This window comes from Rhineura floridana, chromosome 1, assembly GCF_030035675.1.
Source record: "Rhineura floridana isolate rRhiFlo1 chromosome 1, rRhiFlo1.hap2, whole genome shotgun sequence".
In the NCBI taxonomy this organism is placed as follows: Eukaryota; Metazoa; Chordata; class Lepidosauria; order Squamata; family Rhineuridae; genus Rhineura; species Rhineura floridana.
In genome coordinates, this window is record NC_084480.1 from 275,666,949 (window position 1) to 275,681,695 (window position 14,747).

General features: G+C 40.2%; 1 protein-coding gene across 4 annotated transcripts in view; it reads right to left on the minus strand.

The window, feature by feature from the left end:
* Positions 1-13,543, minus strand: part of LOC133372894 (trichohyalin-like) — a 34,011-nt gene extending 20,468 nt beyond the window's left edge. For 2 of the 4 annotated variants that reach the window (XM_061602045.1, XM_061602035.1), the window contains exons 1-5: positions 13,234-13,543; positions 12,183-12,240; positions 11,181-11,270; positions 5,633-5,711; positions 4,130-4,244 (exon numbers count right to left, since the gene is read on the minus strand). In XM_061602045.1, coding sequence (XP_061458029.1) covers positions 4,130-4,244; positions 5,633-5,711; positions 11,181-11,270; positions 12,183-12,240; positions 13,234-13,321 — 430 coding nt within the window. In that variant the 5' untranslated portion in view covers positions 13,322-13,543. Of the gene's footprint in view, positions 1-4,129; positions 4,245-5,632; positions 5,712-11,180; positions 11,271-12,182; positions 12,241-12,709; positions 13,069-13,233 lie in introns of those variants that run through there. The other 2 variants (XM_061602065.1, XM_061602056.1) reach the window with 2 other exon arrangements.
* Positions 13,544-14,747: the final 1,204 nt, after the last annotated feature.

Sequence of the window (14,747 nt, forward strand, 5' to 3'; positions counted from 1 at the left end):
TGAAAGATAGCAAGGAACTCTGAAACCTGGACGATCTGGAATCTGTTTCCTTCTCTAAGTCTTTCAAGTGAGCCTTGGACAATTAGTGTTGGGTTACCTACAGTAATGCAGCTGGCTGTGCTGGCACTAGCTATGTCTTTGAATTTGGGTACCAGTGACCTGGGAAAACATCAAATCATAACACACATGCACATCTCAGGTTCGTTATAAAAGGTATTGAGGGCAATGGTAAATTTTGCCAGGAAATCACATTCTAGAAACTCACTGTGGAGCTAGGTACCAGGGAAAACCGTTGTAAGAAACAAAAAATTCTGCCTTGATCCAGGCACAAATTTGTGGGGGAAAAGGTTGCAGCACAGTGCGTTGGAAGATAATACAGCATAGACAGGCAGCATCTGGTCTCAAGATGTATATTCCAATGCACACCCAACATGTGGTCGTTTCTAATCCAGCAAGTGTTATGTTGGCAGAAGACTGTTGATACATGTCTTACACTGTTCATGCTAGGCTCTTTCTCAGTATGCTTATGCATAAGTCACCTGAATGCTTCACATTTGGGTATTTATTTAACAAAATGTATATACGGCTTGATTGTAAATAGAACCTCTAAGCCGTGTACAAGCCGTATCTTTGCATGGAATTGCAAACCCTCCAATAAGATTATGATATACAAAGTTATGGATAGTGCTTGTGCTGGATGAACTGAATGATGTATTTATCCAGCATTCTCTTATTGTTGACACATAATGGGTACAGCTGGATGTAGTGGTGGGGAAGCAGCAAGTTTCTTATGTATTAGTCTCTTCTGTCAGAGATATCCTTTGTTATTATGTGCCTTCAAGTCGATTATGACTTAGGGCAACCCTATGAATAAGCGACCTTCAATAGCATCTGTCGTGAACCACCCTGTAAGTTCAGGTCTTGTAAATTAAGATCTGTGGCTTCCTTTATGGAATCAATCCCTCTCGTTTGGCCTTCCTCCGTTTCTACTCCCTTCTGCTTTCCCCAGCATTATTGTTTTTTCTAGTGAATCATGTCTTCTCGTTATGTGTCCAAAGTATGATAACCTCAGTGTCATCATTTTAGCTTCTAGTGATAATTCTGGTTTAATTTGTTCTAACACCCAATTTGTCTTTTTTGCAGTCTCTGGTATGTGCAAAGCTGTCCTCCAACACCACATGTCAAATAAGTGGATTTTTCTCTTATCTGCTTTTTTCTCTGTCCAACTTTCACATCCATACATAGCGATTGGGAATACCATGGTCTGAATGATCCTGACTTTAGTGTTCAGTGATACATCTTTGCATTTGAGGACCTTTTCTAGTTCTCTCATAGCTGCCCTCCCCAGTCCTAGCCTTCTTCTGATTACTTGACTATTGTCTCCATTTTGGTTAACGACTGTGCCAAGGTATAATCCTTGACAAGTTCAATGTCCTCATTGTCAACTGTAAAGTTACATAAATCTTCTGTTGTCATTACTTTAGTCTTCTTGATGTTCAGCTGTGCTCCTGCTTTTGTGCTTTCCTCTTTAACTTTCATCAGCATTCGTTTCAAATAATTACTGGTTTTTGCTAGTAGTATGGTATCATCTGCATATCTTAAATTATTGATATTTCTCTCTCCAGTTTTCACACCTCCTTCCTCTTGGCCCAATCCCACTTTCCGTATGATATGTTCTGCATATAGATAATACAAGTAGGGTGATAAAATACACCCCTGTCTCACACCCTTTCTTATGGGGAGCCAATCGGTTTCTCCGTATTCTGTCCTTACAGTAGCCTCTTGTCCAGAGCATAGGTTGCACATAAGGACAATCAGATGCTGTGGCACCCCCATTTCTTTTAAAGCATTCCATAGTTTTTCATGATCTACATAATCAAAGGCTTTGCTGTAATCTATAAAGCACAGTGTGATTTCCTTCTGAAATTCCTTGGTCCATTCCATTATCCAACGTATATTTACAATATGATCTCTGGTGCCTCTTCCATTTCTAAATCCAGCTTGGACGTCTGACATTTCTCGCTCCGTATATGGTAAGAGTCTTTGTTGTAGAATCTTGAGCATTACTTTACTTGCATGGGATATTAAGGGAATGGTTCGATAATTACTGCATTCCCTGGGATTCCCTTTCTTTGGAATTCGAATGAATATTGAACGCTTCCAGTCTGTGGGCCATTGTTTAGTTTTCCATATTTGTTGATAATTTTTTGTCAAATGTTTGGACAGATTCGGTCTCAGCAACCTGTAGCTACTGTATTGGTATGCCATCTGTTCCTGGTGATTTGTTTTTTCCAAGTATTTTAAGAGCAGCTTTCACCTCACATTCTAAAATTTCTGGTTCTTCATCATACGGTTCCTCTGAATGAATCTGTCATCCTTGCATCTCTCTTACAGAGTTCTTCAAGTGTACTGCTTCCATTTTCCTTTTATTTCATCTCAGTGAGTCAGTGTGTTCCCCTGTTGATTATTCAACATCCCTACCCTTGGTTTAAATTTCCCTTTCATTTCTCTAATCTTTTGGAATAGGACTCTTGTTCTTCCCTTTTTGTTGTCCTCTTCTATTTCTATATAATAACTATTGTAATAGTTCTCTTTGTCACTATGTACTAGTTGCTGTATTGTTGAATTTAGGGTTCTAACCGTGTTTCTATTTCCTTTCGCTTTTGTTTTCCTTCTTTCTTTAACCATTTTAAGAGTTTTCTCAATCATCCATTGAGGTCCTTCTCACTTTTTAACTAGAGGTATTGTCTTTTTGCATTTTTCTCTGATAATGTCTCTGACTTCACTCCATAGTTCTTCTGGTTCTCTGTCAACTAAGTTTAAAGCCTCAAATCTGTTCCTTATTTGATCTTTATATTCTTCTGGGATGTTATTTAAATTGTATTTTGGGATTAGGATTGCTTTGTTCTTCTTCTTTAGCTTTACTCTGATATTCAATATGACCAGTTCATGCCCTGTACCAGTCTGCTCCTGCTCTTGTTTTTGAAGAAAGCATGGGACTTCTCCATCTTCTGCTACCAATTCTATAATCAATTTGATTCCGATATTGACCATTTGGCAATGTCTATATGTACAGTCGTCTTTTGGGTTGCTCAAAAAATGTGTTTGCGAGAAACAAATTATTGGCTTCAAAGAATTCAATAAGTCTTTCCCCTGCTTCATTTCTATCTCCTAAGCCCCTTTTCCCCACAATTCCTAATTCTTCTCTGTTTCCTGCTTTTGCATTCCAGTCCCCATGATTATCAGCACATCTTGTTATGGTGTGTGATCAATTTCTTCCTGTATTTCTGCATAAAATCTCTCCAATTCCTCTTCTTCTGCGTTTGCCATTGGAGCATAGACTTGGATGATGGTTTTGTTAATAGGTTTCCCATTTAATCTCAGTGATATAACTCACTCAGACCTTATGTTATAGCTCTTAATTGTTTTTGCTTCATCACTTCTCACTATTAAAGCAACCCCGTTTCTTCTTAATTTCTCATTTCCTCATAAAATATTTTGTAGTTCCTTGATTGAAAATGTCCCATTCCCATCCATTTTAATTCACTCATGCCAAGTATTGTAATGTTGATAGGTTCCATTTCTTGCTTGACAATTTCTAACTTTCCCTGGTTCATGCTTCTCACATTCCATGTTCCTATTGTGTATGTTGTACAACTCCGGACTCTCCTTTCGCAGCTGTGCGCATCAGCCTCTGGGCTTCCATTGGGCTTTGACCCAGTGGTGTCATTAGTCACAGTGCTACTCGTACTTGTCCTTTGTTCTTCCCCATTAGCTCAGCGAGTGCCTTCTGACCTGGGGGTCTCATCTTCCAGCACTATCTCGTGTTGCATTTTGGATACTCTGTTCATAGGGTTTTCATGGTAAGAGGTATTCAGAAGTGGTTTACCATTGCCTTCCTCTGAGTTTGGATGCATCTTAGTCTGGTGTCTCAGCTTTGACCATTCCGCCTTGGGTGCCCCTGCTAGGAGTCTAGCATCTTGGTCTAACCTCTTGACAGCATTGCTGTCAGCTTCTTCAGCACTCTCAAACCCCCTCACCACATTAAGGTGTGCAGGAAGACAAACTAGTTCATGTTAATGAATGTATCTTGACTTTAAGAATGACTGACGGAACAGTTCTTTATTACCTGACAGTGTTTGAAGATGTCTGTACATTGCATGAGTTTCAGCTTCAACCATGTTGGTGCTGTTTTCTTTCTGTGCAGTTTGTATTTCGGCTGTGTTTATTGCAGTCTCCAGTTCCTTTAAAATATATACTATAGATTAATATCATGCCAATACAACTCATTTGGGGTGAAAGATAAATGCTGAAGCCAAATCAGCACACACACAAAAAAATCAAGAATAAGGTTGGGTATCATTTGCTGCTGCACACAGTATCTGCAAGTGCATACATAGTCTCATGTGCTGGATGCAAAGATCTAGCCCTGCTTTCAGCACCCTTTGTGACTGTGACTCGCAATCCAACAGGCTTCTGCATGTGCATTGCTCTGTCTGGACTGAGGCAAAGATGCTGGAAGTAGATCTATATAGAAAAAGTAAAAAGCCCATTGGGGAAAAGATCCCTATTTTTATGCATAGTGGTTCTCTGAAAGAATAAGAGAACACTTCAGTAGACAATTGGTAATATAAACCAGGCTTGACATGCTCAAAATATTTTAGATATTAAGTCGAGCAAGTTGACTGCAGTGAAACTAGTGCAGTATCTACTCCAACAAGTGAGGATTTCAGCTTAATTTATGTAATTTCTGGCTGCCATTAGTTGATAGTTTCTCCATCTAGCTCACAGCTAAAGTGATGTATTCAGCTTTTTATTCCTAAGAACCAGTGATACTGTCTCATCAAACTAATAAAAGGTAGGAATATTTAGAAGGCTTAATTGGAAGACAGGTTGTATCTAGACAGTCAGGTTTACTCTGAGTAATAGGGTGGATTTCTATGAAACAAATTATTTATTATTGTTATTGTTAGAATTTATTACCCACCCTTCACCCAGAGATCCCAGAGTGGGCTACAACAAACAATTTTAAAATATGTAATTGTTTGTTGTTATGTGTCTTCAAGTCGACTATGACTTATGGCGACCCTATGAATCAGTGACCTCCAAGAACATCTGTCATGAACCACCCTGTTCAGATCTTGCAAGTTCAGGCCTGTGGCTTCCTTTATGGAATCAATCCATCTCTTGTTTGGCCTTCCTCTTTTTCTACTCCCTTCTGTTTTTCCCAGCATTATTATATTTTCTAATGAATCATGTCTTCTCATTATGTGTCCAAAGTATGATAAAAACAATCTAAACCACGTGCAAGCATGCATCAAAACTCATTAAGGTCTATAGTTAAATGGAGTGAAAACTGATATCTAAAGAGTGTTGAGGCATGCATAAAGTACATCTGTTTGTACATGCATAGAGACTTCCCTGATAATTTTACTTTCAGCTATGCATGTGACACTGGAGGGTCTCTAAGCCTACAGAAGTAGCTTTTCTGAGGACACAAGGACCTTCTATAGGAAGGCCCTGGTATGGCTGCACAGGCTTGTAGATTGGCCCTTTGAGTCCTGATTAATGAATTAACAGTTGTTTAGAAATAGAATTAAAGTGTGAGAGAGAACCAAATAAGGGAAGTTACCTTTATTTTTTGCAATATTTTTTCAGCGTCTCTGGTAACTTTGGGTTGGATACTTGTAGCCTCTTTAGCTTTCTCTCTAGTTTATAATGGATAATTAAGGAACATTTGTTTGAGGTCTTGGAAGGTCATTTCATATTCCCATTATCAATCCTGAACTGTCTGCGAATTTGCTATTCTCTTAAGATACCCTCTACTAATTTCTGCAGTGCTAATAGGTTCACCTCACCACTAGTGTATAACTTCTTTTCCATTCAGATTTTAAGAAATTGGGGGGGGGTTAGATGGGAAGTGGACACAATCCAGACAAAGATAAGCTCTGAGTCCAATGGGAAGTTGAAGCATTTCTCCCATTCCACTCACTGTCACATAAACATGTTCTTCGAATAGTTTACAACTAGTTCAGGCCTATAACCCTACGTGAAAGGAGAGCTGGGTATCATGGCATACATGTTTATTTATATGTGGCTTAGAATAAGTCAACAAAAAGTGTTATAACTGCATAGAATGACTTGTAGGTATCCTGACTGGTATTCTCCTGGGTATCCAAATTAGGAAACTGCTTTCGTGCCTAGACTCTAGAATCGTTAACAGATTTATTTGTGATAAAAGCTTTTGCTGCCTAGAGTTTACTTCAGCAGATACATGAAGTGCTAGTCTCAGAGGGCAGATACATATTGTATACCCATTTATATATATATCTACTGACAATAGCACTTCATGTATATGATGAAGTTAACTTTAGTTTATGACAGTTCATGACATAAGTAAATCTGTTAGTCTTCAACATTTTCCATATTAGTCTGTTGTAGCAAAAACAACAAAGAGTCTTGTGGTACCATAAAAAGTAACAACTTGATTATGGCATAAGCTGTTGTGGACCACTGTCCACCTCATTCAGTGTATCTAATGAAATGGACTGTGGTTCACAAAAGCTTATGCAATAATAAATTTGTTAGTCTTTAAGGTAGGGCTGCAAAATCTCAGGGCCGGGGGTTGAGTGTGGACCTTTAGCCCTGTCTATCTGACCTTTGGTACTCTCCCTTAGGCTAGGTGTGGGGACCCTTTAGCCCTCCAGATGTTGCTGCCATCAGCTCCAGTAAGCATGGTCAATTGTCAGGGATTATGGGAGGTATAGTTCAGCAACATCTGGAGGGCCAATGGTTTCCCACACCCACCCTAGACTATGCCCCTTGTGCAGGCTACACATCTCACTGGCCTGCTGTGTGCCCTCTTCAACGACTTTTACCTGGCTGGAGTATGTCCTTGAATGCCTCTTGCTTGCATGGATAGAGAGGTGTAGAGTTTAGTGTGTGTGTGCGTGTGTGCTGACTCTTGTGTGACTGGCTTTTCCCATCTGTTCCACCCACTTTTTGCCTCTGACCCCGTCCACCACTGGTGGGCGATCCTCTGAAGGTTGGCTATAGGCAATGTGGCCATTGGGCTGAAAACATTTTCCTCCCTCTGCTTTAAGGTTACACACAACTGTATATGTTTCTCTTGTTCTTGCTAGTGTATTCCAGGCCTGTTATGTGCCCCAGAGAAATCATCTAGGGTACTTACAGTGATATATATGAGATTCTTGCAGTTCACTGGGAAGAGGGATTAACTGTTAACCCTTTCACTCAGAGAATTATAGCTCTATGAGGGTAATAAAGGTCTCGTAACAACTCTCAGGACTTTACAAACTACAGTTCCCGGGACTGGTTGGGAGAAGCCATGACTGTTTAAAATGGCATAATACTGCTTTAAATGTACAGTGCAGATGGGGCCTAATTTCATGCTGTGTTGGCCTTCATAAAGAGGCCTCCTTACACTGCCATTTTGCTGTTAGTACTGTTGAAATCCTCCTCACTCGTGTCTGTACCAAGTACACAAGCTCTCTACTGGATGGGATGTTTATTCCCTTCACAGGAGTCTTTTGAGATACAGATGTTTCCATGCACAAATCACTTTTATTATTTGTTACCCTGTTTTTCCATTAAAGAAAAATGCCCAAAGTGGCTCTATTGCTGGGGCAGACTGAAGAGTAGTAATTACCCTGTTGCCTTTTCCATTGTTGCTGTTGACCCACACATCACCCAAACCCAGTTCTATCTGACAAAAAGTTATTCTGTGGTTGTTTAATAATAAAATAATTAGGAAAAAGCACATAAATTATTCCAAGGCCCCAAATAAGGAAGCCAAGGCCCGCAAAGCTTGGACTTATTTGGATCTACTTCCATATTTCTAAGAATCGATATGGTGTAAATCCAGACCTTTACTGGAGCTCATAGCATGGCCCTAGTTATTATTTATTAAATTTATATCCCACCCTTCCTCCCAGAAGGAGCCCAGGGTGGCAAACATAACACTAAAACATTCTAAAGCTTCTAAAAAACCGGCTTTAAAACATATTACAACATCTTTAAAAACACATTAAAGCAAGACATCCTTAAAAACATCTTTAAAAAAAGCTTTAAAAACATATTAAAAAGGAATTCCAACAGATATAGACTAAGAGGCTTGTTGAAAGAGGAAGATCTTCAGTAGGCGAGGAAAAGACAATGGAGATGATGCCTGTCTAATATTTAAGGGGAGGGAATTCGAAAGGGTAGGCACCACAGCACTAAAGGTCTGTTTCCTATGTTGTGCAGTGCAGTGTTAATTTTAATATTTATATACCACTCTTCAGTAATACCAGAGTGGTTCACAAAATACAAGCAAATACAGTAAAACAATATATATTATTCTAAGCTGGGAATTAATGGACAGCAAATGCCTTAGTAAACTGCTTGGTCAAGCACGTGCCAAAAACTCATCACAGTTGGCACTTACCTTATTTCAGGGGGTAGGAAGTTCCACAGAGCAGGTGCCACCACAGAAAAAGCCCTCCCTTGGGTTGCTGCAAAATGTTCCTCAACTAATAATGACACAATCAGGAGAACTCCTCCAGTGAGAAGCAAACAGGCAGACCTATACAGGAACAGGCGTTCCTTCTGATATCCAGGCTCTGAGTTGCATAGGGCTTTATAAATCAACAAAACCTTAATTTGGCTCCATAGCACACTGGCAAACAGTGCCACTCCTTCAGTGTTGTTGAAATCTGGTTGCAGTAGACCACCTTAGTCAGCAGTCTAGCCATTGCACTCTACAGTAGGTACAACTTCTGAAATAGCTTTAAGCCCAGCCCCACACAGGGAATGTTACAATAATCCAGTCTTAAGGTTAGTGTAGGTACACTAGCTGTGCCCAGGAATGGGTGTGGCTGCTATACTAACCAAAGCTGGTGATAGGTGCCCCTAGTTGCGGAAGACACTTGTGAATATATATATACACACAACAGGAAAGAAGCAGGAAAAAAGCAGCATAATATACATGTATGGAAAGAGGGAAGAGCAGACGGGAATTTATTATTTATTTAGTATGCTACGTTTCATCACAAGGTGACCTCCAACTGGCTTCCATTACAAGTATATCATAAAAACAATTCAGAACATCATAATAAAAAACTTCAACATCACAAAAAATCCCAAGCTCAAATCTCAAATCAATCTAAACATAATCTAGTCTCCAAAAGCTAGAGGTTACTCCCCCAAGGAATCCTGAGAACTGTAATTTGAAGAGTCAGTGTTGTGTAATGGTTAAGAGTATTGGATTATGACCTTGGACACCAGGGTTCGAATCCATACTCTGCCATGAAGCTTACTGGGTGACTTTGGACCAGTCACTGTCTCTCAGCCAAACCTACCTCACAGGGTTGTTGCGAGGATACAATGGAGAGGGGAGAACCATGTACTCGATTTTGAGCTCCTCGGAGGAAAGGTGGTATATAAATGTAATCTTCCTATTATATTTTTCTAAGCATCACACTATCTGTGAGCACTTCTGCACAGGCGCTCATCTGTAGCGTGATGCTTAGAGGCGAGGTAGGGCCATGGTGACGATGGCTGCAGTGGCAGTGAGGGGCAGTAGCAGAGGGGCATCAGTGTTGGTGAGAGGGGCGATGGCAGAGGCTGCACAGAGGGAGGCTGTGCCAGTGGCTATGGCCCAGACTTGAGCCTGGGCGCAGGCCTGTGTGGGAGTGCTGGTGATCCATGTGACAGTAGGTGGGGTTGGTGAGTGAAACAAGCAGGGGCCAGCTAAGCTTACAGCTATATTTCTTGTCTCATATAAACTCATGTTAGGAGAAATGGTTTCAGAGTCTCTGAAGTCAAAAGCACACACAGCTGCTCACAATTTGCCTCCACCGAGGGAAACATCTGTTGTTCTAGCTATCCTTGCATATGTGTTTGGAAACATTTAGATAGGGAACCAAGGGGGCAAAATCAGGGTCCCTTTCACAAAGGCCACCAATTGGGGTAGGCATTTCCTTCCTCCAGTATACACTTTTTAATATGGTTAATACCACATGTAATTTATCAAGAGTCATGGAAAATGTGGCTATTTATTTTGAATAATTTAGGTTGCCCACTTACTTGGGAACTCATTGAGACTTATTTCTGAGTAGACATGTATAGGATTACACTGTCAGCTGGGCTCTTTGTCCTGGGAACATGCACATCTCTCACAGAGTAGTTAAATCCTAAAGATGAAAGGGCAGAGGCTCAAGCTTTTCTCAAAGCTATGACTTAAAAGCTCTTTTTCCCAATTCCAACTGCCTGGGGGGCGCTTGGTATGTATTGGAAGACAGGAACTTGCCTTATACTGAGTCAGACCCTTGGCCCAGTTAGCTGAGTATTGTCTACACTGACTGGAGTCTCTCTCAGTCCAACCTGGAGATGCTGGGGACTGAACTTGGGTCTATCTCCATGCAAAACAGATGCTCTGCCATTGAGTTATGGACCTTCCAGAATTAGGGATTTTGCATTATCACCAGTTTCTGAGTCCTATTCAGTTTTATACTTTGTTCTAATTTCATGATACTACCAATAGACCATCCTATGCACATATATCTTTTGCAGGGATATTTCAATGCTGTACAGAGACAGTCTCTAGTCTCTGTTGATTTCAGAGGAGAACATTCCTCAGTACAGAACATTCCTCTTCCCTCTCTGAGCCACAAGCTGCCACTGGGGCTGGATAAAAAAAACAGTAGTGCCTGAGGTGGAAAATCCAAATACATCACCTTCCCACATGCCACATAAAGTACAACCCACCAGGGAGTTGTCTTTTTTTTACCCTCTCCCAACAAATAGACACTGGTCATTCCTACGCAACAAAATTACTGTTGGTATATAATACTGAGCTTAGATGGACCAATCTAACTCAGGAGCATAGAAAGCTCTCTTGCAAAAAAAAAGTCCCTATTTCTCCAAATGTAAGACAAAAATCACGTTCAGATTACAGTATAGGAAGTAGAGAAGAGACGTGCTATACTATTAACAGAACACGTGACTTGTGTCTTTCCTTAATAAAGAAAATGACATAAAATAAAGTAACAGGTGAAAAAAGAATACTGATTTATAGAGTACTGATTTATAAATGAAATAACTAAGTGACAGTTTTTCAAAACAGGAAGGGAAAAAATGTTTCAGTGGTTTCATGGCTGTGCTTCTATTTTAAAGGATATAGATATGATGTCTCACATTCCAATAAGCAGACTTGTTTTTGCAAATTCTTTATGTACTCCACTTCAATTAAACCCAGAGAGTCCATTTTGCTGGGGGTGGAGGAAGAGAAGAGACCAATCATATTTTGAAACATCACGCATAAGGAAAAACAAGTATTTTGCATTTTTACATTTTCTGGACTATTAATATAAATGGATTGGGAAGCTTTTATAAATCTTCTAGATTAGTCTGCATTTCTTTTCCCATCCGTCAGCACCATTAAAAAAAATCCAAATGCCAAGAACATATATGCATGATTACTGAGAAATGGACTTTATCAGGAACAAACATCACAAAATGCAAGTTTTTTTAAAAAAATCTTGTATTGGTTTATTTCATCTATTTTAATAAATGCCTATCGTACTTTATCTTCAAAAACAAACCAAAGTGGCTAACAATGAGGAAATGATATACAACAGGAGAATATACAAAAATGATCAAACAAGTGGGAAGAGCAGTAATGTAGCTCATGGAAATTTCATAAGGGGTGTGTGTTAAGCAAGATGAAAAGAAATGACTGCAGGTCATGCAAGCAAAAATAATGACATGTTGCAGGCATGATGCTGTCATCCCCATCTCCCAAGATGTAATGTAAATTGGGATAATGAAATTCAACAATTTTCTCATTCTCATTCAGTGCCAACAACATGTGTTTAATGTAGCAAAATTGATCTTGTTTTAATAGCCAATAACTGTTTTTAAGAGTACCACAGCTGTACTTAGAATGAGCCAGACCAAAAATAGATTTGGATAATATGTTCAGATGCTAAACTTGTTGAGGTGGCTCTTATCTTGATATTCTAAAATTGGAGTTCTTAAAAATGTTAGATACTGTAACTCATCCTGCACCGTTCAGGTAGGATGGATAAAAGTCTTTAATGTATTAACAAAGCTGGTATACTGTGTCCCAGTAGTTGCCCTCATACGTCTCGGGCAAGGCAACTATTGTATTTTATACTCACTTAGAATCAGGTACCAGGCAGAAATCTCTTTTGAAGAAATCAGTTTGTTTTGAAGTCTCTGAAAATGGTATATTTAATTCAGTTGCCAAGAGTCCACCATTTATATACATGGTTAATGACCTTAGTTAAATCCTGTGTAATGTAATGGGTGCTCTTTCTCTCTCTCTCTCTCTGTTGACACCCTTGCTTCTCTCCCTATCCACTATACAAATTCTCCACTCACCCTGCTAGTTAGAAATTGATCCCATTATTAATATCTGAGAAGGAATTAAGATATAATTATGACTGCATGACCATTCTTTTGAAATTTATTCTTAATTTCAAAATAAGGATGCTTTGTTTGTGCCATAAATTTTATGGGATTATAATTACTATTGGGTAAAAGCTGAGTTTAAATGCTTGTATTAATTTAAAATATAATAAAAGCAGAGTCCACTAAAAAGACCAGTTAGCTGAATAAATCTTTAACCAATAGATAACCTTGAGCAGCAGTCCTATTCCCACTTACTGAACCCAATGGGACTCACCTCAGAGTAGACATGCATAGGATCACAATATTAATAATTTATCTGTAAGATGTGCTTGAAAATGCTTCCATTCAATTTCACAAACAATGCTCTTAGCTAGGTTTTGATCATGTCACTTTTACAGTTGGGAAAACTGAGGCAGGAAGCTAAACAAATTATTTAGCAAGCAGCTTCAGTTGAGCAGGAATTTGAACCTCCCACATTTCAGGATCGGTTCCAACATCATATCCACAGAAGAAGCATACCCATAACCAATTTCTCTTTATGCCCTTTTGATAAGTCAGAAAATGTCGCTCAGGGAATTAAAGGGGCATTGTCCACACAAATGCTTGTGGACCCTTACAGCTTTGTTTCCGGCTTATCCTTCTCAGGACACGCATCCAAGCTATTTACCCCGGGCAGGTTCTTCCCTTGTGGCCCCCAGGGGGCCAATCCTTCCCCATGCCTTTCTCCATACATACAGAGAATTCAGATTCAAATCAGTCTGCCAGGAGTTCTTACTAGCCCATGTCACCGCCCAGTACCTATGATTACGAAGGGTCGCGCGAAGCTGCTAAACCCTGTTAAGTCCCGATCTTGGTTCAGGCTCAGCCCTGTTTGCTTGGTTGCCATAGAAACTCCCCCTCCCGCGCAGACTCTTGCGAGACACGGAAGGCTGCAGGAGCTGGAGCTGGCGATGTGCAGCTTTGCCTGCTGGAGGCCCCTTTAAAAAAGTCAACAGCAGTGGGTACTCTGGGACTGGTGGGGCGGAAAGTAGAGAAGCTGGCAGGAAGTGGAGCCAGAGCCAATGATAGGCAGAGCCAACTAATGCTAGCTTTGCCCCCTTCAGCCTCCCTGCCCAGTTCTACAGGAGGAAATACCGGGGCTAAGGAGGCGGAGGAGGAAGATGACAGACAGGGCCATCCCCTGGAGCGGATGCAAGTACGAGGGCAGGTGAGTGCGAACTATCTGTGGGTAGACTGAGGTCCATAAAGGACCAGCCGCCACCAGCCAATAGGGGAGAGGCTCTTCATTGCAGGAATATGTGCAGGGAAGCTCCATGTTCTAACTTCGCGCTTAGGAGTGCAAATAACCACCTGGTACTAGAGAAATAATTATGGCGTTTTGTTTGGTGGAGTTTATTTATGGGTGGGCTTGGGTTGGGAAGCTTCTACGCAGAGCATCTCGGTGTGGTGTAGAGCAGAGGTTCCCAAACTTCAGTCCGTGGACCGCCAGTGGTCAGACAGCTTCATTCAGGTGGTGGCTGTATTCAATATATTGATTTTTTATTGTATTTTAGTGCTTCTGTTATTTCTTATATTTTTCTATAACAATCTGCATTCCATAGACTTCAAATTGTAATACAATAAAATATAACATTCCATATGAAAGAAGCAATAAAAAGACAATTAAAAATCATACAGCATCTAGTACAATACATTGCAATTGCTGCAACAGGCAGAAAAACCATGAAATGGTCTGCCAAGATCCTCACCAATTTTCTAGTGGTCAGTAGGGAGAAGCATTTGGGAACCACTGGTGTAGAGTGTAGAGCAGGGGTAGCCAATGTGGTGCCCTCCAGATGTTTTGGACAACATATCCCATAATTCCTGAGGATTTACTGTGCTAACTGGGGCTGATGGGTATTGTAGTCCACACCTAAAGAGCACCGTGATGGCTACCTGAGTGTAGGATTTGGGAAGTCTAGGTTCAAATCCTCACTTGGCCAGGAAGCTAACTATGAGTGAGCTTGAGTCAGTCATTATCTCTCAGCCTAACCTACCTCACAGGGTGGTTGTGAAACTATGGGAGAAGGAAAAACATTTATGGCACCTTGAGTTCCTTAAAGGAAAGGCAGGATATAAATATGGTAATAAAAGAAAACAAAGGTCCACAGTGGTGGCCAAGTGAACATTTTTTTTACATTTCTGGTGCAGCATCTCAGTACAGACTGTAATTTAATAAATATTCTGTTTCACATTGAATATATGCGACAACAAATACCCTGTTATATGTGAAATGTCTTCTCAATGTTGTGCCAGAAACAAAATTAGTTTTG